Source organism: Tamandua tetradactyla, chromosome 14, assembly GCF_023851605.1.
Source record: "Tamandua tetradactyla isolate mTamTet1 chromosome 14, mTamTet1.pri, whole genome shotgun sequence".
Classification (NCBI taxonomy): Eukaryota; Metazoa; Chordata; class Mammalia; order Pilosa; family Myrmecophagidae; genus Tamandua; species Tamandua tetradactyla.
In genome coordinates, this window is record NC_135340.1 from 5,947,686 (window position 1) to 5,971,300 (window position 23,615).

Genomic DNA, 23,615 nt, shown 5'->3' on the forward strand with positions numbered 1-23,615 from the left:
GTCGTGGGGTTAAAAGCAGAACGGAGATGGGAGATCTAATAGTTGTGAGAAAAGCAGTAGGGTGTCTTGAAGTTTCAGCCATGTCTGAGTGGAGAGAGCTTTTAAAAACTCCTGGCAACACAGAAAACCAGAAAGGTTTCCCTGTAGGATAGAATCATACCCTAGAGGAAAGTCTACTCTACTCCTTTCCTAAAAAAAAACTAAAAACAAGTCACAAGAAAAGAAGAGGCACAAGGAAGACAAATTTGGAGGTGGCATCCCACAAAGTCACACAGCCTCAAGGAACAAGCTGGACTGTTGCAGATCTAAACGAGCATTAAAATGAAGCCTGTAGAGCTTCAATACGATAAGTCAAAATTGAAGAGTCTGCTAAAACAAGAAACATCAGTCTTCAGAGAAAATGACTGAATCTCAAGTCTTGATATTGTAATACCCCCAGTGTCCACTATTCAATAAATAATCAGAGAATCAGGACGTGTGATCCACAGTCAAGAAAAAAAAGTAAAATAATTGAACAAATCTTAACCAAAGAGTGTTAGAGTTTGAATTTACAGAAAAAGGCTTTAGAGAAGTATTATAAGTATTTTCAATGAAATAAGAATATTTTAAAAGAATCAAAGAAAAATGTGGGAAACTTCACAAATAAAGAAATTCAGCAAAGAAAATCATATATACTATTATTATTATGTACCATACATGGAACTGCTAGCATATAAATGAGTCAAAAGCTTTCCTTATATTACTTTCAAATAATTTTTTTAGAAGAAAAATGAATCACTTCTCGGCCTTTTGGCTAAGATCAAGTGTAGAAGAAAAATGAGAGTTGGATGCACAGTATATTAACTATAAAACATGTTAATATAAGATGTAACAAATTAGAGTCAGACTCTGAGCAAGTTAGTCAGTATGATGACAAGCTATGTTAGTATCCTATTGTTGTTGTAAGAAATGACCACAAATGTGGTGGCTAAAACAAATTTATTCTCTTAACTTTCTGGAGGACAGAAGTTCAAAATAAGGGTCGGCAAGGCTGGTTCCTTCTGGAGTTTTCACCAGAGAATCCCCTCCTTTGCCTTTTCTACTTTTTAGTGGCTTCCTGTATTTCTTGGCTTACTTGTCCCCTTCTGTCCTTTTCAAAGTTAATGGAATAGCGTCTTCTCTTTCTCTAACATGATCTTCTCTCCTGTGTCAAATCTCCCCATCTTTCTCGTGAGGACACTTGTGATTATGTTTTGGACCCACCTGGGTAATGTAGATTAATGTCCCATTCAAAACCCTTAACTTAATCACATCTACCACGTCTCTTCTGCCATCTGAGGAAACATTCACAGGTCCCAGGAATTGGGACATGGTTATCTCTGGTGGCCATTACTCAGCTATCACACATGCTGAGTGTCAGAAGGGCAGGATAGGACATGAGAGGGGATGAGACGATGAGGCACTAGAGTGATCTGAGAAGTTCCATTTAAAAAAGTCTTAACAAGAGTTTGTACAAGGAGAAACAGATTTGAAAAAACAACAGACACACCAAATCAAATCTCATTGTTGTTTTTAGGTGTTTTAAATGTTTATCTGCGTTTGAAAGGGCAGACAACAATAGAAAATCCACTGTGGTCTTCAAGTGGGAATAAAGGGCAAAGATGGAATGAGGCCCACATCAGTATTTATCCGATTGCTTCATTTCAGGTAAGAACAGTTTCTTCTGTCGATGGGTTGCTATAAATGGGTGCAATGATAAAGATAGAGCATGAGCAAACATTAGATTGTGAATGTTCAGATTCTGTGATATGCACACTAGAAACCTGGCATAATTTTTGATTCTCTTTAGTTCTAAAATCTTTCTAACAAATGAGAAAAAGCCCCCTTGCTTTTTTTTTAAACTTTTTTTATTAATTAAAAAAAATTAACAAACAAAACATTTAAATATCATTCCGTTCTACATATATAATCAGTAATTCTTAATATCATCACATAGGTGCATAGTCATCATTTATTAGTACATTTGCATCGATTTAGAAAAAGAAATAAAAAGACAACAGAAAAAGAAATAAAATGATAATAGAGAAAAAAAAAGACTATACATACCATAACCCTTACCCCTCGCTTTCATTTGCCACTATTTCAAACTGAATTTATTTTAACATTTGTTCCCCCTATTATTTATTTTTATTCCATATGTTCTACTCTTCTGTTGATATAGTAGCTAAAAGGAGCATCAGACACAAGGTTTTCACATTCACCGAGTCTCATTGTGAAAGCTATATCATTGTTCAATCATCATCAAGAAACATGGCTACTGGAACACAGCTCTACATTTTCAGGCAATTCCCTCCAGCCTCTCCACTACATCTTGAACAACAAGGTGATATCTACTTAATGCATAAGAATAACCTCCAGGATAACCTCTCGACTCTGTTTGGAATCTCTCAGCCATTGACACTTTGCCTCATTTTACTCTTCCCCCTTTTGGTCGAGAAGGTTCTCTCAATCCCTTGATGTTAATTCTCAGCTCATTCTAGGGTTTTTCTCAGTCCGTTGATGCTGAGTCTCAGCTCATTCCAGGATCTCTGTCCCACATTGCCAGGAAGGTCCACACCTCTGGGAGTCATGTCCTACTCAGAGAGGGGGAGGGTGGTGAGACTGCTCGTCGTGTTGGCTGGAGAGAGAGGCCACATCTGAGCAACAAAAAATGCTCTCTTGGGGGTGACTCTTAGGCCTAAATTTTAAGTAGACTTGACCTATCCTTTGTGGGGTTAAGTTTCATGTGAACAAACCCCAAGCCTGGGGGCTCAGCCTATAGCTTTGGTTTTCCACACTGCTTGGGAGAATATCAAGAATTCAACTTGGGGAAGTTGAATTTCTCCCCACTCTCACCATTCCCCAAAGGGGGCTTGCAAATACTTTTCTAGTCACTGATCAAATCATTCTGGGATTCATCGGGGCATCACTCTGAACAAACCAACAAAATCTCATATCCTACCTGAGATTCCAAGTACTTATGACATTCAATCAAACTCTCTACATGAGTTATATTAGGAAATGCTCTAGTCAAAATCTAAATTTTGTAACAAATAAACATTTTTTGCTTTAGTCTCACACATAAGGTGACATTTTAAAGTATTAATTATCATCTATTTTCAGCACCCTGCAATTCCTTTGTTCTTCCTCATGCCAAAACATTTTTAAAATTTTTACATTGTACATTTCACTATCATTATACACTCTAGGCATTCCTAGATTATACCATCTCGATCTTTAACATCTGTCTTTCTTTCTGATTTCATTTATGTCCCCAGCCCTCCTCCCTCTATCATTCTCACATGCAGCTTCATTCAGTGTTTTAACATAATTACATTACAGTTAGGTAGTATTGTGCTGTCCATTTTCTGAGTTTTTGTATCCAGTCCTGTTGCACAGTCTGTATCCCTTCAGCTCCAATTACCCACTATCTTACCCTATTTCTATCTCCTGATGGTCTCTGTGCCCCCTTGCTTTTTTATTTACACCTGGCTAGTAATAGGTTTAAATACACAGTGTTCATCAAAATTTAAACTATTTGCCTCAAGGAAATACAATCCATTTATATAAAACCACAGGCATATATTTTTGTTCCCTGAGGATAAACAAAATAGGCTCTTAGGATTAGGGAAGCTAGATAATCAGTTTTTAATTAATCTGTTTGAATCGTACTTGAGGGATTTTATATACTTTTATTGAAATGTGTCTCTTTGAGTGGATGCCATTTTAGTAATTTCTCACTCTATTCATCAATATCATAGAACTTTAAACAACTTTCTATCTGTCACAATGAGAGACAAAATTTCCATGAAGTTAATAATGCTGTTTTAGTAAATTTAAAAAACAGATATATTTTATTCATTAAACCAATATCTTTATTCATATCTTTAAAATATAATGAAATACTGTTAAAATATGGTGACATCTGATATGTTCTATAGCTTTATTCTTTCTGACATCTTGAAAGAATTCAGATCCGTTTTATGAAATTATATTTATAACACTGAATGTTTCTTCCCACACTAGTTTATTGGGGGAATTTCATGATGAATGGTTGTAAGGGTGCGGAAAATCAGGGATTGCTCCCATTATATCAACTTTTAATTGGTGGACATGGTTATCTTTGGTGTAATCTAATCTATAAAATTCTAACTGCTTTGCTTTAGTAATTGCACTTCTAAATCTAATGAGTCTGATAAAAATGCTTGCAGTTGTCCTCAATGGTAGACATTAAGGAAGTAAGAGTATTCAATTTAATTTGCAAGCACATAAACATTGGGAAATAACAGAAGCATTTAGTTTCTATGAAAGACAATAAAATTGTGAAAAATGAATCTATGGCTGCATATCATTAAATTTAATTAAACTGGGATGACAGAATCAAAACATTATTCATCGAAGTAACCTTAATATTAAATGTATACATCCATACAGGCCTCAATCAGCCTTTTCTTTCCAAAAAGCTAATATTTTTAGATATACTTTTGCTTCCTGCATGACTGCCTCTCCAACACAAAGTTTTAAATACATTTACAATGAGGATTTAAGGGAATACTTGCATTAATACTGTTTTCAGAACAATCCTTTATTACCATAGACATCAGTTCGATAAATATTTATTGAGCATCTCCAGGACTATCATTTACTGACATAGATAACAGTTCAATAAATATTTATTGAGCATTTCCTGTGTACCAAGCACAATGCTCAGCATAAACATTTAACACTGACTGTCTACCCACATTGAAATATACATCTAAACACATAAATCACAGCCTGTAATAATTTCAGTAACAAAGAGGTGCACAAGGGACTATGAGAACAGATAGCAACGAGAGGAGTGAGGGAGGAGAATTAAGAAAAGCTTATTATCTCAGGTAAAATTGGAACTAGGGAGAGGGTTTGGGAAGCAGAGAAAAGGCTAACTATTCCAGCAGGGCTCAGAGTAAATTAAGGCATCAAGGCCTTATACCACAGGATTTACTAGGGACCAGAACGAGGGTCATCTAAAATTAGGTACATGAAAATTGATCAAAAACTCATGAGAGACAAGGTTAAGGAACCTAAGGAGCTCAGGCAAGGGAGACATTGCACAATGTTACTCAGAGGGATGACGCAGGTTGTATGGATAACTGGTTCATGGGGATAAAACTGCTCTGGCAATCCAGTTAGGGCCATTGTAAAATCCACAAAAAGCTGTGAAAAGGACAAACCAGGGGAGCTGTGTAAAGAGAAGAGGGTGATTTCAAGAAATACCTAGATGTTCAAACTACCAGATAATTTCTAAGTTTGGAATTTGGGGCGGGGCAGGGGGGGTCATGAATGACCAAGAAGTTTCAAATGAGGCAGTGTTGGGTAGTGCTCATAGGTCACATCACCTGAAATGAGAAAAAGGAAAAATGATTCAAGCTTTGAGGATGAATATGCTAACTACTATTTTGCAAATGTTAATATAAAATGCCTGGAGGAGATCTTTTTGAAGATATCCAGGAAGTAGTTGTGTAGGTGAGCCTGAAGCTTCTGAGATATGCTGTGTATTTGGGAATCATGAGATAGTGTGTGCTGCATGAGGCTATGAGAGTAGCTGACAGACACTGCCAAAGGGACGAGGAGTAGACATGCAAACGGGGACTGAGGCATGCAGTCATCCAGAACGCTGCCCAAACCACAAGATGAACTATGGAAAAGGGGTGTAATCCTAGGTGGTATTTCCTTTTAAAATTAGAACACTAGAAATCCAGGAAAGTTCAGTGCCCACAGAGTTTATTTATTTATTTTTTTCTTAAAAGTGAAAACCAAATTGGAAAGCCGGTTGAGTTCAATGGATTTGTTCATTAGCAGGCAATTGATAACTTATTGTCACAGACACGGAAGCTGCAGTTCATAGGTGGATATAGCACATATCCACTCTTGAGAAATACGGGAAAGTGGTTAGGAGATTGAAAAACCAACATCTTAACTAAACTTGTTTCACTGCTCAGAATTAATAGAATATCTGGCAGATATTTTTTAGGATATTATATGCTTTATTCAACTGGTTCTCTTTCTCTATTATTTTTTAACATTCAGTGTAAAGGTGCAGATTTTGTTTTGTTTTGTATTACAAGGGAATGGCTATATTATTCAGGATGTTGCAAAAGAGAGAATCCTGAAGAGAATATTTCCTGGAAAAGGAATGAATGGAGTTTCGTAGGGGGAAGAAAAAAATTTAAAAAAAGGCAGAGTGCTAGCTCCAATTTTGATGTTTCAATATTGAAGAAAGGAGTTGTTTGTCTTTGTGATTCGGCTGATTTCATCCTGTTCTCAGAATTGCTTTTTAATAAAAGGAGTTTCAAGGGAGTGAATTAGTAGTCTCTTGTTACCAGGAATCAAGGGGCCAGTGTAAATGCAGAGCCAAAAATTTTTATTCTTCTCTAAAGATCATGGCAGAGTCATTGTAGGCTCAGGAATGTCCATCCTCAGACCTCAAAAGATGACCAAGAATGTCCAAAGCAGTTTTATTCATAACTCTCCAGACCTCGGAGAGCTTCTCTCTCCTCAGTACTCAGCTCTTCTCCTCCTTCCACCTGAGAAGTCAGACTGGGTTTGCATAGCTGGTGTCCAGTGTAGCTATTATTTCTGGTACTTTCTTTTCCTTTTTGTAGATCTGTATTTCTATCTGATATCATTTTCATTCTGCCTGAATGTTTCCTGTGATATGGGTTGGTTGAAGAAATCTCTTCACCTTTTGTATATCTTAAAATGTCTATCTCACCTTCAATTTTTTGTTTGTTTTGTTTTTTGGGAAATTGCATGGTGCGAGAATCGAACCTAGGTCTCCCGCACGGCAGGCGAGAATTCTACCACTGAACCACCTGTGCACTGCCCTATCCCATCTTCAATTTTGAAAGATATTTTCCTCCAAGTAGAGCAACCTGGTCTGATAGTTTTTCCCTTCCCCCTTCGGAGCTTTAACGATGCTGCTTGTTTAACGATGCCTTCTTGGCATGGTTTGCATTATTTCCATGGATAAATCTGTTGTTACCCATATATTTTATTCCTTTGTGCAGACTGTAACTTTTTTCCCTCTGGTTGTTTTTAAGATTTTCTCTTTATCATTGATTTTGAGCAATTTGATTATAACATACCTTGATCTGGTTTTCTTCATTCTTCATTTGCTTGGGGTTCATTGAACTTCTTGGATCTCTGGTATTACAGATTTTATTAAATTTGAAACCTTTCTTGACTCACATCAGGAATATTCTTCTAATATTTTTACCCCTCCACTTCCTTTGAAGACTCTAATTGCACATTATAAGGTGCCTTGAAGGTGTTACACAGCTTTTCTTTCTCATGTTTTAAATGTTTTTGCTCTCTGGGTGTTCCATTTTGGATATCTTCTCTTTTGTCCTTAAATTCACTAATTATTTTTTTCTGCAATATCTAATCTGTTCTCCATCCTATTCAGTGTATTTTCATATTAGTCATTGTCCTCTCCATCTCAGTAAGTTCAATTTGAGTACTTTTAAAATATTGCCCATGTCTTTTCTTAATATTTTGAACATGAAATTTGCAATCCTAATAATTGTTTTAATGTCCTTGTCTGCTAATGCTAACATCTGTGTCAGCTTTTGATTAGTTTCAATTGATTGATTTTTTTTACCTTATTATGGGTTATAGTGCTGACTCTTTGCATGCCTGGTATTTTTATTGGCTACCAGACATTGTGCGTTTTATCTTGCCATGTGCTGGATCTTTTTGTATTTCCATAAATTTGCTTAAGTTTGTATGTGGATGCAAGTCATGGGTAAACAATTTAAACCTTTTCAATCTTGCTTTTAAGATTTATTAGATTTTTAGTCTAGGACTAATTATTCCTCATTAATGAGTCAATAGCCTTCTGTTTCCTCTACCCAGTGCCCCATGAATTATGAGGTTTTCCAGCTTGGCTGGTGGGAAGACTCACTGTTCCAGGTCCTGTGTGAGCTGGGCACCATTACCTCAAATGCACCCCCATAATTATCATCCGGCTCTGAGGCAGTACCCACACGCTGGTGTTGTGAGCAGCATTGTACTGAATATCTAACGGGGACCTTCTGCTGAACTCACTGCAATCTCATTTTCTGCCCTGCAAATTCTGGCTGCCTTGGTTTACTTGGACTCTCAATTGTATCTCCTCAACTCAGGTTTTCAACCAGGCTCCACCTTGGCTCCTCAGCTTGCACTCTGGTCTGCAAACATTCTCAAAGTAGTAGCAGGGTAATCAGAGGGCTCACCTGGTTTGGCTCCCACCTCTCAGGCATTGCTTCATTACCAAATGTCTAGGGCCCTGAAAACCACTGCTGCATATATTTTGTCTAGTTACTTGGTTGTTCCACGTGGGAGGAGAAATATGGTTCCTGATACTCTGTTTGGGCTGGAAAGAGTTAAAAAGCAAAGACTTTGAATCATGCATTTCTAATTTATGTAGATTATCAATGGAAAAATGAAGATGAAGAAAATTGTATTTTTATTTTGCCTCTCTGTGTTCTTTATTTTCCTAACATATTCTAGGTCTAGTGAGTAAACCTTTATTCTATGAGGAAACATGAAACACACCTACTACCCATCCCATTTTAAAATTTTTGTTTCGTTTTTAATATGAGTATCTTATTGCTTTGAATTTTTTTAGATAAAGTATTTTATACCTCAAAATCATTTATACCTCATCAGGTTTGTCAGAAGTAGTTGCTTCAGCATTTAGTGCCAACAGGAAAGCATGGTAACAACTGTAAAAAATATATTATCAAATAAATCAAGCTGTAAGCCATACTCAACTATAGTTTTATGTCATTCTAGGATGTCTTTAATTCAAGTGGAAGGCTTTCCTCTTATCTTTTAGATTGTAATTGGAATATAACAGACCTTGAGCCTCTGTTTCACTGATACTTTATGTTGTTTTATTTGTTTGGAGTTGCATGTCTTACTTGATCCATAAGCCTTTTAAAAAAATAACCCCTTGCAATATCTTTTGATTATTTCCAATTGGTTTGCCTAGCTAAAAAATCATTGTGTAGCACTTTTCAGAGCAAATAGTTTAATGCTACAGAAATTTCTTTTGAGGTTCTTTTTCTAGACTTTAATCTATTATGATCAGTGCTTGTGATAAAAAATAAGATTTTCTGGATTTGTAGGAATTAGAGCCAATTTTCCAAAAAATAAAATAAATATAGTGTCAGTCTTCCAATGTCACTTCTATTTTACATCCTACAGCAAGGAAAATATTTAAGCCATCTCTTTTAATGCTTTGCTTTTTCCGTAGTATATTACCACTGTTTTCCAGAATGAAATGTCTAAAAAGACATTATGACATTACAATCCACAAAATTCTTAGAATGAAGGTGATTCTGCAAAGTCTTTACACTTATATTCCATTTTCCAAGATTTAGAAATACATTTTGAGACAATTTAACATACATCACGCAAATACTTAATACTGGGCAAGGATGGAAAAGTGATTGATTATAGTACTCATAATGTAATATGTTTCCTTTATATTGATATAACTATTAATAATAGCAATCTAGAAAATATTATCCTTATTTAGTAGATATCACATGCTCATGGAGTTACATATCTAGCATTCTAAATCAAATTTCAGGGCAATTTAAAAAAGGCTCCTGAGTTAGCCCCCAATAACATTCTCCAATAGAGCACTCAATAATGTCTGTTTGTTTCTGTCTTGGCCAACAGTCAAAATCCCATGTTAATTCAGATTAGAAACTTTGACAACCAATTGACATTTACCCCATAAATTGGATTGACAGAAGCTTGTGAAGTTAAACTCATTGTTAATATTTAGGATAATTTTCCAGAGAAAAAAAACCAAAGCCATGCACTTCATATCTTATATTGCCTCTTTGCAGATCTTTTTTTTTTTTTTGAATGGTGAAGGATGTTTCAGTAATTTCCAGAAACAGTAATAGAATAAAGGTAATATTATCAATGTTAATGACTGATTTCAAATTTAGTCATAATCTGAAGTTTCCCTAAATAATAAACTGCCAATTATCAAATTAAGCTGAAGTTCAAACTAAAGTAAGGCTTTTCCACGCGACTTCGAAATAATGATCAAAAGTGATTTCTGTTGGGAACGTTTGCAGAAGGCAGCGTGAACATTGAAGTCCAATGAACAGAAATGCATTGTGTCCTTTGCTTCCCCCACTTAATTGTACTGCCTGCTTTTACACAATAGCACTGCCTGTGGCTCTCCTTCTCTTACTGAGAGACTATATTTGAACACTAGCTTTAGTAGCATCAACTGTATCTTTCTTTATCTACATCTATATCTATATGCTTGAAAGCATTATACTGTAGATAACAAGCTGTCAATTGATAAATTAAAACAATTCTCTGTGGTGTAATTCTAACAAATAAGTGCACATAAAATTCTTAAAATTTCCATTTTGATTTACACATTAGGAGTTAATTTTTGTTTAGGCATATTCCTTACATACTGAGTTTGCTGAACTTCGTGTGCACACTCTGAAAACATTGAAATTTTATACTTGTCATTTCAGTTAGTGGAAAATGTTTTAAATGATATCAATGTAATTGTATGCAAAAGAACAGGTTTTTCATAATTTGATTTCTCTTTTAAGAGAATTAAACTTTAACATTTTCTCCAGTGGTATCTAGATGCTGTTAATTCCTTCTTCAAGCAAATTAAAACAACACATTTCAAAAGTACTGAAGAGGAAAAGAATATAATTTCATCCCTATAATTTAATAGTAGAATCATAATCATAATGGGACTTCATAAAAATATGACAATTTAACTGCTTAAGATAGAGAGTCTTTCTTCTCTAAGAGAATATAATGCATGCTTTTTTGTTGCAAACAGATAATGTCTTCCTAGTTGAAATACATTGTGCTGAAATGGATTGTTGTGATTCATCATCTTTATGTTTGAGAAAATGATATTTGTCACTAAGGATTTATTTATATAAATATTTGAAAGTTTGGCCATGGTGCATTCTTTAAATTTAATACCCATGCATTTTATTCCTATAATCTACCTCAAGTCAAAGACAATAAAAAGGAAACTCTAAATCCTAGTCTACAAGCCACTGATGAATCTACTGAAATCTAAAAGTTCAGTTATAATAATTCAAAGATCTGATTGGAGTTGGAATTCAGAGCATAAACAGAAAAATGCAATAAACATTTCTTGGTGAGACTGAAGTCCAGTGATGATCTATATGTTCTCAATATCAAAACTGCCAAGGAAATTAAATAAAAACTAACATATTGACTTGGCTGTCTCTCTCTTCCTATTTAAGGAGGACCCTGAAGAAGACTACAATATTCTCTGGCCTGTTGGACTTGATTTCGTATCATCATAAGTTATAAATAAATATTAAAAGTGCTAATTATAACTGCACCAAGAGTTTGTCAGACGTTGTATTTCACAGCATCTCTGAAATAGCTAATTCCCTGCTTAATATCCATGCAATATCTTAAACTCCTGCTATGCTTAAACAGAAAGTAATGAGCATACTTTATGCAATGATAAAATGTACTTTCCAAAATTGTAAGGGTAAATGTACATTGTAACTAACCGTTATGACTGACACTTCATTCATGCAGGACCGCTAAGGAATGAAGTGTTCACATAAGGGTGGATTCTAGTTACAGGCAGCCTTCGGTCTATAGAACAGCTTAACTTGTGTTGGTTGGTAATTTACTGCTCTGTCAGCAGCACTCTTACAGTAGAAATCTGCCAGGAGCCAGCACACATTGGATTATGGCAGTTAAGCCACTGACGTCTACCCCAGGAGGATCCCTAACATGCCTTCTCAGCCCTGCCACGGACCAAGGCTGGGATAATCATCAGATCCTCTCTTCTTGGGGACTGTGATGTCTTTAGAACAAGACTAACTCCAACTTTCTATTCTTTATCAAGTTTCTCACGGAGGCACGACGAAGGGAAGAAAAAGAAAATTAATAGGAAAGGGAGTGTTTTATACTTTAAAGGCAGTAAGAAGAAATTTTGAAATGCTTTGAGCAATGGCAAGATCTTATTAGCATCTGCCTTGTCAGGGGAAGCATATTTGAAAAGTTCAGGAATGATTTTCATGATTTATACATGATATTTTGATTATTTTAATACTCCTGTTATTTTATTCTGACTTCTGCCTTCAGGTAGTGAGAATTTACTCGGCAAAAATAAGTATGTGCTTTTAAGTAGAGAAAACTGGATGATTTTATCAACTACTTACCTCTACAAAGCTAAAATAGAATTCTCTGCACCCCCAAGCCTCTTTCTCCACCACCCTTCCCAGTGACGAGTTTACAACTTCAGCTTCATCTTATGTAGATTTCATGTGCGAACAGGTACAGCGCATTCTATTAGACTCTTCACCCACATATTGCTACCCACCCCCCACACAGCATAGGGAAATGCAATTCCCTTTTCTTTCTCGTGGCTTTACTCCACTCGTTGGGATAACTTCTTTTCCTTTCCCACTTTCCACACCAATCTTTCAAAATTAAAAGATGTTTCCCTTTTACGCATACCAAATGTTCTTGTCTAAAACTTTCTCCTTCCTCTTTTACTCCAGAATTAAAGTCTGGCCACGAGACAAATCAAAAATGTCTTCTGGTCAATCCTCTAAGCATCTGGTTAAAGCAAAATTTTAGTGCTCTGGTGATGACGCCACTCCTTGTTTCTCCAGCAAATTATGAGATTTGTGGCTGAGGTGAAAATATTTGATTTTACGGACCCAGAATCTCAATCAGCAGGAATCTTTCAGTTCTGACACTATCCAGGCTGACAATCCATTCCCATTATTATCTGCAGGAGAGAAGACTCACCATCATCTGACTGAGACTAAGAAGGGGGTGGAAATAACATTGATTTATTCTAACAGTTAAATCTGCTAAGTGGCAAACATTTAAAAAAAAAGAAAAAGAAAAACACACAAATGATTCAAAAAACCCACTGTTAGTGAAGAATAGGATAATGACCTCTTATTTATAGGGGCAATTTATAAAGACCTTTAAAAATCATATGCTATCAATGTGTATAGTATTTAGATGACCTGTATTTGGCTCAGCATTGCTCATAATACTAAAAAAAAAAAATAATGTCTAAGCATAATAAAAATATACTGGTAAAAATTATGTTACATTGATAGAGTGAAATATTTTACAGACAAAGTTATTTCCTCTTTTCCATATTCAGTGTTCCTGAATATTTATGCCATTGATTTTTTTCTTCCAAATCCTTACTCTTGGGTACTTGTAATTTAAAGAGTTCTATGATTGTTTTTAGCTACTTGCCAGATATCCTCTCAAAGATCATAACTAGTTTAAAGCCAGCCACTTTTTCCAGGCAGCCAAAGTGCTGTACTCATTCTATCTGAGCGCTAAGAATTCAAGAACTGCTGCCTTGGTCCTATATGTTTGAGTTTTGGACTGCCATTTTTTTTTTAGCTTCAGTTATACTGGACGTTGTGTATGCTTTCAAAGTAAAGACTTTGGCTCATCTTTATTAACATAATTATCTATATATATGTAAATAGGCAACCTTTCTGACACATATAATAGTAAAAACTTCTCAAACCTTTTTCTCCCATCAAAATCATGAAAATTATTCCATCTTCTGAACTGCAGTTAAGTGGGGGAAATGAAAACAATGCAAACTTGATAATTAATGTCTCTGCTTACTAATTGGAAATTTCTATTAATATAAGAATTATGATGGCACATCAGTGAATATGGGTCAATTTCTCAAAAATCACCTGAAATTTGTCTGTAAGGAGACATAATATAATACTTTAAAAGGCAAACAAAAACAAAATATTGGCCTTGACAAAAATAAGCTTTCTAGTATGGAATGTCTGTTTGGGATGATGGAAAAGTTTTGCTAATGAATGAGAATAATTGTAGTACAACATTGTGAATGTAATAACACTACTGATTGTGGTTAAAAGGGGAAATTTTAAGTGGCATATATGTTACTAAAATGAAAATTAAAAACGTAAACTGGATTTTCACTTTAATATGTTACAGTAAAATAAGCCTAGAAATTCTATTAAAATACGCAAATCTGGTTGGTATTGGAAACAGTTAACTATTAGACTAATTTTTCTTTACTAGATATTTAATTTTGGCATGTAGAAATCTTTCCTTTAAGTAGACCCATAAATTTCTTTAAGTATCCATAATTAGAGTCAAAGGGTCAGCAATGCCTTCCAGACCAAAAAGTGGGAAAGAAGTTTGATAAAATAAGGCATCTGTGGCCAAGAGGGATCAAACGGAGTCAAGAGGCTGTTCTGTAGGCTACTTTCATGCAAGCTTCATTTAGATTGTGCTAATTGCCGTGGTCTGCTAAACCCCAACCAATGTCACTCCTGTTGACTCTGAAGAATACCTAGGGCTCCAACCGAGACTCCCTAAAGGGTTCATACAGTAGGTTTGTGTTCCTGGAACCTATAATTCCCAGAGGGTTCCTAGGCCAAATAAACCCTGAAACTCAGAGGGACTAGCCTCTCCAAGATTATCAATTAATTACATCCCCCTATTCTTTATGCTGACATGGAAAAGTTAGAACAGGCATTGTCCAAAGGTCCCTATAGATTAGGAGAAGGAAGAGGAATAACCGAGAGAAAAGGGTTTCAGAGTAGGACTGCTGAATCACTCTATTAATTTTTCCTCTAGGCTCCAGTGTTTTGGAGCAGCTGGAAGGAAAAAATATGAGATGGTGGAATGGTAGCCTATGACAAACTCTGGGATCCTTCTGTAACTGCTTGTTGCAGTGTGCTTTGAAAAGTATTGCGTATTTCTTTTTTGCTTTGCATATATGTTATATTTTACAATTAAAAACAGTTTTAAAAAAGTGAAATCAAAGAGGTAATCGTGAAAAAAGAGGTAATCATAAGGCAAATACGAGGAATATGAGAAAGTTATTCAACCTGTTTGGAAGAGATCAAACAGTTTCACGGAATGGTAAACCCTTGTTCTGTGCTTCACAAACATAATTCTGCTACAAAGAACCCAGACAATTGAACCTTTAGAAAAAATTATAGAAACTTGTGCTATGAGATAGCTTTAGGGAAAATTGAGGGGAATCTATTTCATGAAAAGACTGCTCAATAAAAATTCTTCCTTCTCTCTGAGAATGAAAACTGGTAGGATTTGTGGTTGCTGTTTTTATCTTATTAGTCAGTTAAGTTTAGGTTTCTTTTTAAATGAACACAGGGCTTTGGAAATGAAAACCACAACTATATAAGGAAGATCCAATTATTTGGGGTAGGAAATTTTTTTTTTTGTAAGTAACAGTTTTGGAAACTATCAAGGAAAAAAGATACCGGGATTGCTGATAACTGTGCCTCTTCAATTTCTCAATGGAAATTGATCTGTGAATCAAAGCTGTCTATTTAGATTTGTTTCATTTATATTTATAGCTCATTTTTGAAGGTATTCGAGGCCCTGGCATAGAAGGGGACATCGCCATTGATGACATATCAATTGCAGAAGGAGAATGTGCTAAGGAAGACCTAACGAGTAAGAGTAAGTGTCCTTCCTTGGGAGTGGTTTGATGTGATGCTAAAGTACTAATGCTAAATGAAGATACGCAAATTAAAACACCAAGTTTACCTTTAGTTGGCTTATTTATCAGTTTCTTATATCTAAGCCCCTAATATTTTGAAATCATTTTAAAATCAAAGTATGAAATTCCATTGTAGCCATATTTGGCCCAAGATAATGTAAAAGTAATTTTGATGTAGGTCTATAAGGTAAGTTCACTTTGATTTTTTTTTGTTAAAAATTTTAGTATTATTTTAAATTTATATTTATTTAAGAGTTATTTTAAACTTTTATTAAAATGTTTGGTGACTCCATGTACTCAATACACATTCATGGAGCGATAGCTGTTTTTATTCCCACAAACAATTGTGAATATATTTCTTAGTTCTAAAGTTTTGCCCACCATTTTTTAACAGATCCAGTATAGTAAAGAACCTTAGGATGTGTATTAAATCATAGCGTTAACTGCATTTTTCTGGACTATTCTTCTTCTGCTGGCATCCCAATCCTATCTAGTAATATGTATCATAATTTTTACCCTTATTATTTAAATATTATGGCTGCATTGCATCTGAAGTTTAATTTTTCACCACAGATCCCTTTTTTAATGGAGGAGATAAAAATAGAAAATGAGAGAGAATGCAGAAAAGCATCAGAATCATGTGCAGACTGTTCTAAATCCTCATCTCTGTATTATTTGTTTGAACCTGAGAAACCTAAAATCATTCCGATTAAGAATTCCTCCAGCTGGAGGACTTGCCGGAGCCTATTTGGCATCTTTAATTTTACAGGCATGTATGGATGTACCGATCGGTGTAAACGTAACACAAGAAGCACATCGATTATTTTGCATACACACAAAGAAGCATGAAAATTCATATTGTACAGGTCTAGAGCAAATCAGAGCCTTTGTTAATTTAGTGTTTAATGAAAGATTAGCTCATTCTAGATGTTGGAAGCAAACAACTAGCCGGTGATTGCTCCTACAAACTGAATTAGCTCCATTTTTTAAGCATTGTCAAAAGGCAAAAGCTAAGATTGTATACAATAATAAGCATTTTTGATCAGTGTTTTCACTGCTGTGATTAGACGAAACATTTCTACTAAGAGATTTACTAAAAATTTCTCCTGGGTCCAGCTAATTTTGCCTTAGAAAACTAGTAGCTATTACCAAATGAACTAGGCTTTTCTGAAACAGAAAAGGATGCATTCTCCTCAAAGAAGAATGGGATTTCTTTTCTGATCTTCACAGTATGAATCCAGAGCAGTAGTAGTAGTGAACGGCTGTATTAAATAGATTTATTTACTGCATGAATTGGAGGTATTTTTATTTAGCTACTGCAAATCAGGAATAAGAAGTAATACTAATTAAACAAAAATATTCTATTTGGTGTGGCGAAATATTCCAGTACATTTTTATCAATTTATTTAACAATCACTTATTAGGATCATTTTGATGAATGACATTGGGTGAATAGTAAATTAATGTTAATTTCAAAGTACAAACCAGCCTGGAAGCTATAAAGGCTCTTTTAATTTCCCAGACTCCACACCCTTCCCAAGCAGAAATGGTTCTATGGCTCACACCATTAAGATCTGAGACAGTATGTCTGTATTTCCAGATACCAGCTCTCTCCAGGTGAGAGCCATTCTGTAACTTCAAGCAGGTTAGTGAATTATTGGTGACGCCTGTATTTGCCCATCTAGATTAGGTGAATTTTCTAAGCAGTGTCACTTGAAATGAGGTTTTAACTCCACTCTCAAGTCCAGTGGGGACTGCAAGGCTGATAGGGAGTAGGGAGGTTTTTAGACAGAATGGACTTGATGACATTTCTGTAAATCACATGAGAAAAATAATCATTTACTCAGTTTATAGGTAATGGTCTGATCTAAACATAGATATTCCACTGGTTATAGTGATTAATTTCTCCACCCATCACAATCCCTTCCTAGTTCCCATCAAAATCAGTTTTCCTCTCAATCTTCAAGCTTTAAAGTTCTTGGATGCTGGAAAAAAAGAGCTCACCTTTTAGGATTTCTGAAAATCTTCTCAATGTGCATACCTTCATGTCGCTTAGCAAAACTCTGAAGTTGAGCTCAGTTTCAAACCCACCCCAACATCTTTCTAACAAGCATTTGGAGCGTATTAATACATCTAAAACCTGCTACTATTTTTATGTTCTCAAATGTCTAACCATATATTCAATTTATTTCCCTCAGAATGAAACTGATAAGTACAACACAGCAAGTGTTTTCCATATACTGGTTGTTTTTCTTTACCTAAGTTGTATTGGTGGTTGCATGAAATGCTCATTTTTCTTTCTTGGTGTTTTTTGGCGTTTATTTTCCTTATCTTTAGATTCCGTTGACGGTGCTGTTGGGATTTTAGTACATATATGGCTTTTTCCAGTTATCGTCCTCATCTCTATCTTAAGTCCTCGAAGGTGACCTTATCCTGGCAGAGGCTATAAAAGATTCACCAGGCACTGGCATGAAGAAAGAGTCTTTGTAAACGGACATTGAAAAAAAAAACAAACTACCAAAGATTCCTCCACTGACTACTGACTCAAAAATGAAACAATAAAAACAAAATTTTTAAGCACTGGGGATAAAAAGACATCATGGAAGTATAACTTATTCCAAACTACATAGAAAAGATAATCTTGACCTGAGTAGAAAAGAGACCTTCAGGTACCTCTGTGGCTAGAAAGATTCAGCGTCATCTGGTTGAACTCTGGAAAAACAAAAAACACAAAAAGAGCTATAGAAATCCTTGTCAAAGCACAAAGTCATGGCTGGTTTTGTTTCAAATGAATAGTTTACTTGTTACCATGGAAACCTAATGGCCTGCCAACAAAAACCTCACTGTAAACAGGGTATGTGAAGAGCTGGCGTTTATTTTCCTTTTCAGAAGGTTTTACGTAGAGAATTAAATAAATGTAGGCCCTTTTACCTTTGGTTGTTAACCTTCCTTGAGAATAATCCAAACTCAGAGTTGAAAGCCTTTATATTCCCACCCGTCCTCCCGCGTTCCATCCTTGATTTTGTTGTCCTCCTCTCATGGCTAGGCGAGATGCGTTCTCTTTTTTGCATGCACTACTATCCAGGATGGGGAACCTGAGCTGACACACTACACAGGCTTATCGGAGTTTGCTTGCGGCCACGTGAACACCCAGACGGAGTCATCTGTTCCAACGAAGAAACCAAACCACCATCTTTTATAAATTGCCATGGAAACCAAGTGCCTTCAATGAAACAAGCCTGAATAATTTTCAACTCAGAAGCTTGCACTGCTAAGGGTGGTTTGTGTAAAACTATTTTATAGACGAAATACAGAGCCTAATATGTGCAAATTTCAGGCAAGACAACCGAGCCGCTTCTGAAGAAGAAAGGACCGAAGCTGCTGCGTAAGCCCATGCAGACAAGACATTTGTTGTTTAACCTTCTAGACAGCCATGGTCTTTCAGCTTATTGTCCATTAGAAAATAACTTCCAGTGAGACCAGGCTTGGAAGGAAGCAGCAACGCTTTTTCTTCCAGGTTATTAAATGGGTCAACCAGAGCAAAAGGTTGTTAAGATAATACTTAGCGCAGAAGGTGGTAAACCGCAAAAGTGATTTCTTACCCTAACCTCCATTTGAAGTGAAATTGGCCCTAGCTTTAGAGGGAACAAGAAAATGTGTGTGATTGCAGTGCATACAAACTCTACAGCGGAACTGGGCCTGAAAATCTGGCTTTATTCTACACACTGAGGGTAATAGGCCTCTGCCCTTTAGTCAGACTGTGCAAATTGTGAAATATTATTTTATTATTTTACCAAGATTAAAAAAAAAAACACTTTTACAAAAAAACAAAAACCTGTAAAAAATGATTTTGAGCTACCTGAGGACAAACCATACCTTTAACCAGCCAGTTTTCCAATGCATTGTAAATTTCACTTAAACCTGTTGGTTACGAAAATTTGAAGATCTTTTTCCTTAAATTATCTCAGCTTTTAACTTCATTTGAAAAGACTTTTGTCTAAAGAGGAATATTATTATTCTATGTTCTTTCAACACCCTAAGATTGAAAAAAACGTATGCAAGTAATTGGGATATAATTATTAAATTATAACGTTTGCAAATATTATTATAAAAAGCACAACAAAATGTAGTGGAAAATGAAAAGGCTTGATTTTAAAAATAAAGAAAAAAATTCTGTAGAAATGTTTGTGCAAATTCAGTAATTCAACTTAAATCATAATTTTACAGCTATGTTCAATAAAGCCTCTTTCCAGGTAAGGTATGTTAAGTAGTATCTGTGTTTGTTGAGCAATGTACATTTTGAAGATTGTTAATTACATAACTTATTGGTCCTGTTTCCACTGGATAAATCTTCATTGCGTCATACCCATTAGTGTCTTCAGGAAGAAATTTTAATAGGGGCTCCCTGATGTATCCTCTCAAATTTGTCATACATGTCAAAAAATGTCAAACCTTTGAAGGTACAATACGAAGCAGATATGAACTTGGATTTTAATGTGTATTTTCATAGTTCATGAGGGGGTAGCTGTCTGAATATGTGGGTAGTGATAGAATTGCGCTAAGCCAAATCCTTTCAGTAAACAGCATAAACAGATATGATTCATAAAATGTGAATAAATTAGGCATATTGGAAATCAAAATTCCAGTTACCCATCTATTTTATCAAACCAAAGAGTTTCAAGTAAATGATATCTGGGACTCTCAGCCTCACATTTCCTAAATCTCCCTTCGCCTTCACTCCCACTTGCTGTGGTTACTAACCACTTCTCTCTACCATCCTATATCACTCTTTTTAACTAATTTGTCTTTACTCTGATTGTTGATAATATCAATAAAAATATTTTAGATCTAGAGAGAGGCATATGTCATTGCCACCACCTTTCCTTGGTCTTTGATTTGACTGACGCTTTTATAAGAAACTACAAAATCTATTTTCAGAATATTTTAATATGTGTTGCATCCTTTCCAGGGAAATGACCAGATCTCCTTATTTTCCTAAGTAACCCAGCACAAAGAAATTGCTGTAAGTGAAAGTTTCAATCCTCCTAGTAAGCATTGATAAAATACTGAAGTCTTTCCTTAACCGTTCCAACAGTAAGAACATACAAAGCTTCAGAAATTCATGAGAACTGGCTGGTACTACAAAAATTAATCATGATCAATTTTTTGAGAAATTTCATATGAATGTGAAGAAAAAAGTAACAATTAGAACATGATGTGCAAAGCAATCCTGTTTAATGAGATGATAATAAATGAAATATAAATCTCAAGTGGGTTCTGGATCATTTATGTAAACCAACAAATTTAGAATTCTAATTTAGAATTAGAATCAGTGTTTTTCACTTCAGGTTAAATGTTCAGTTGCTTTAATTGTTAGTAAATCGATATAAATGAGGGAAATTTTTAAAGCGTGGGATAAAGGAAATGTAGATTGTATTAACTAACCTCTGCTTTAATATTAGTAATAATAATGACAACTTTAGAGCACTTACCTCTTTGCCAATTGCTTTCCCATTTCCTACCTTTTTTATATTTATTATTAGTTGGACTGACCAACATAGTCTCCTTTTCATTTTTTGTTTTGATACAGTATTTAAAGTTTAACTGATGCTAATATTTTTTCTTCTTTTATAAGAAGGCATCAGGCAATCAAACTTTAATTTTCTGGGAGAAAAATTATACCGTGTAATCTCCTACTACCAATAATTGATCCCGATTAATTAGGACCATTTCTCTGTTTCATCCATTTTAAGATGCTTGTTTCCTTGCATTTTAACATCTCTGCAATCAGGATGCATTTTACAGTCAAGGCCTATTTTAATAGCAGATGGCAGCATTTCTTTGTAGTGATAGATAAAATAATCGTACATCTTACAATTGACACTACTATTGACAAAAGTCACTGAACTTGCCGGAAGTGCCAAGTAATGCCTAATGTTACTACTTTTCAACAGCACCCAAAGCAAGAAAAATATGTCCAACCATATTTATAGGATTTATATTAAATACTCATTGACTATGCAGTATTTTAAAATAGCATAGCTCTTTCATTTTTCTCTTTTATTCACTCTGAATCTTCTCTTATACCTAAGAGAAGGTATCTTTTTGCTATCTTTTTTCTTTTCAGTTCCAAAATGAAATGCAATATGCTATTTATCAATGGTTTTAAATGCTTCCTGGTTCTATGTGATATACAGTACTTAGTAAGTCTGAAGATGGTCCTATCATTAAATTCACGTTAAGAGAATTGAAGGATGCATGGAACACCATAATGTCAGGCAGTAGGGTAAACCCAATAATTCTTCAGTTCACATATATCACAGAATTCATTCGGGCATGGCAATGACTTATGGTAATTATAACAGAATTACAACCCAGCTAGCCAGTTACATAATGTTATAAATATTGAAAATAATCCCATTATTTAGTTTTATATTTTAAAATATAACAAAATATGAATTACAACTGTACTAAGTTTACACCAAACATGCATTTTTATTTTAAAGAGCTTATAATAAATTTAACTGTCAATAAAATGTTTGAAGAGGAATTAATCAATTTAGTTCTGTACTTAAGACTGTATGAAATTGGCTGTGGCATTTTTCATAATCTGCTTTTGCTTGTTTGTTTGTAAAATAGCAGTAAAATAATCTGATTTCAATAGACTGATTTCAAAGGATTCTTTTGAATGCATGTTCTTTATCATAAAACCTTTTTTTAAAATGTGCCTTTCAAAAATCAGGGCCACTCAACAGATATTTAAACCAGAAAAATCTTATCTGCAAATACATTCGCTTCTTGATTGATGACTTCTTACTGATTGCTTCGTCCAGGTCTCAACCAAGCAGAAGTTACACTCTTCTTGCAGCTGGGCAATTGATGTCAGTGAGGAGTTATTGCATTTTCTGTGAAAACAATAAAAGCATAGGGTTCAATCCCAAGCTCTTTCATTTCCTACAATGTTCTCTTTGTGGCTAACCCGTCCAATTAGTTTTCTTAGTGCTTATTTTTAAACGCAATGTCTCTGGCATCTTCTACTTCAGCTTAGAAGAAAAACTACCACTGGATGATGAGAACACTTTTTTCAAATCTGAAATAAGAAGTTCTTTGGTGAATATCCACACTATTTATAAGCTTAATATATATATCTATGTTATTATGATATGGAGAAAGCAAGACTTGAAGACTTGAAATTTTAATATGAGATATATTAATTCAGAATCAATCCATTATATGTTCATGACTACTTAAAACTGAAGTGAGAGGGTGAGATGAATATCCCATATATTTATATATGAATTACTTTACTGACATAACTTGAAGCTTAATCAATGAAATGTGATTTCACTAGCCTTGAACCCACATTGAGTATATTGAAATTAAGGAACTGGAACTTAAAACGTTGAGTAATACAGAGGTTAAACTCCAGGTAGGCACTGGAATAATTTTCTCAAGGGAACATTTACAACTGGGTGAATTAAATTTCAATTGTACTGATTTTCCATGAGACGAGCTGAAATGTATTATTGTTTTTCAATAAAATGATGGGAAATTCTATGAAATAGGAACTAGCCTGTTAGTTTCAGTTTGTTTTTGTATGGCGCTCTCATTGTTTTCCAGGATTTTCAGGACATTATTTTTATTTCTTGAATCTCCTCAGTGTATTTAAATGTATTAGTTTAATCAGACATCCATTGTGTTAAATTTATATTGACTATTAATTACATCTTAGATCTTAAAATTTAGATTTCCTTTTCCCTTTGAAATTTTCCTTCTGCTAAACAGTTTCAGATAGTTTTATGTTATTTTCCCTTGGATTTTTTCAATAAATTAAATTATGTACAATACACTATTAATATTTGGGGGGACATTTCTGCTGTCAGTAAGCATTTGAGTTAGAAGCAAAAGATATTTAGGGCAGAATTATATTTGTATATTAAGATGAAAATGTCATCATTACTCTCACTATTAAAAAGCTTTTGCAGACTCCACACTGAAGTGAAGCACAATTAAACAATTAAAG

General features: G+C 34.8%; 1 protein-coding gene and 1 long non-coding RNA gene across 2 annotated transcripts in view; one reads left to right on the forward strand and one right to left on the reverse strand.

Moving 5' to 3' along the window:
* The window catches only part of MDGA2 (MAM domain containing glycosylphosphatidylinositol anchor 2), a 932,919-nt gene extending 913,066 nt beyond the window's left edge, over positions 1-19,853 (forward strand). The window contains exons 15-17 of the mRNA XM_077126843.1: positions 1,556-1,686; positions 15,447-15,552; positions 17,930-19,853. Coding sequence (XP_076982958.1) covers positions 1,556-1,686; positions 15,447-15,552; positions 17,930-18,018 — 326 coding nt within the window. The 3' untranslated portion in view covers positions 18,019-19,853. The remainder of the gene's footprint in view (positions 1-1,555; positions 1,687-15,446; positions 15,553-17,929) is intronic.
* Positions 1,551-18,360, reverse strand: LOC143655583 (uncharacterized). Its single transcript, XR_013162163.1, has 3 exons — positions 18,266-18,360; positions 17,851-18,035; positions 1,551-1,716 (listed from the first exon to the last, which is right to left on the reverse strand). It is a non-coding gene; the product is annotated as an uncharacterized LOC143655583 (long non-coding RNA).
* Positions 19,854-23,615: the final 3,762 nt, after the last annotated feature.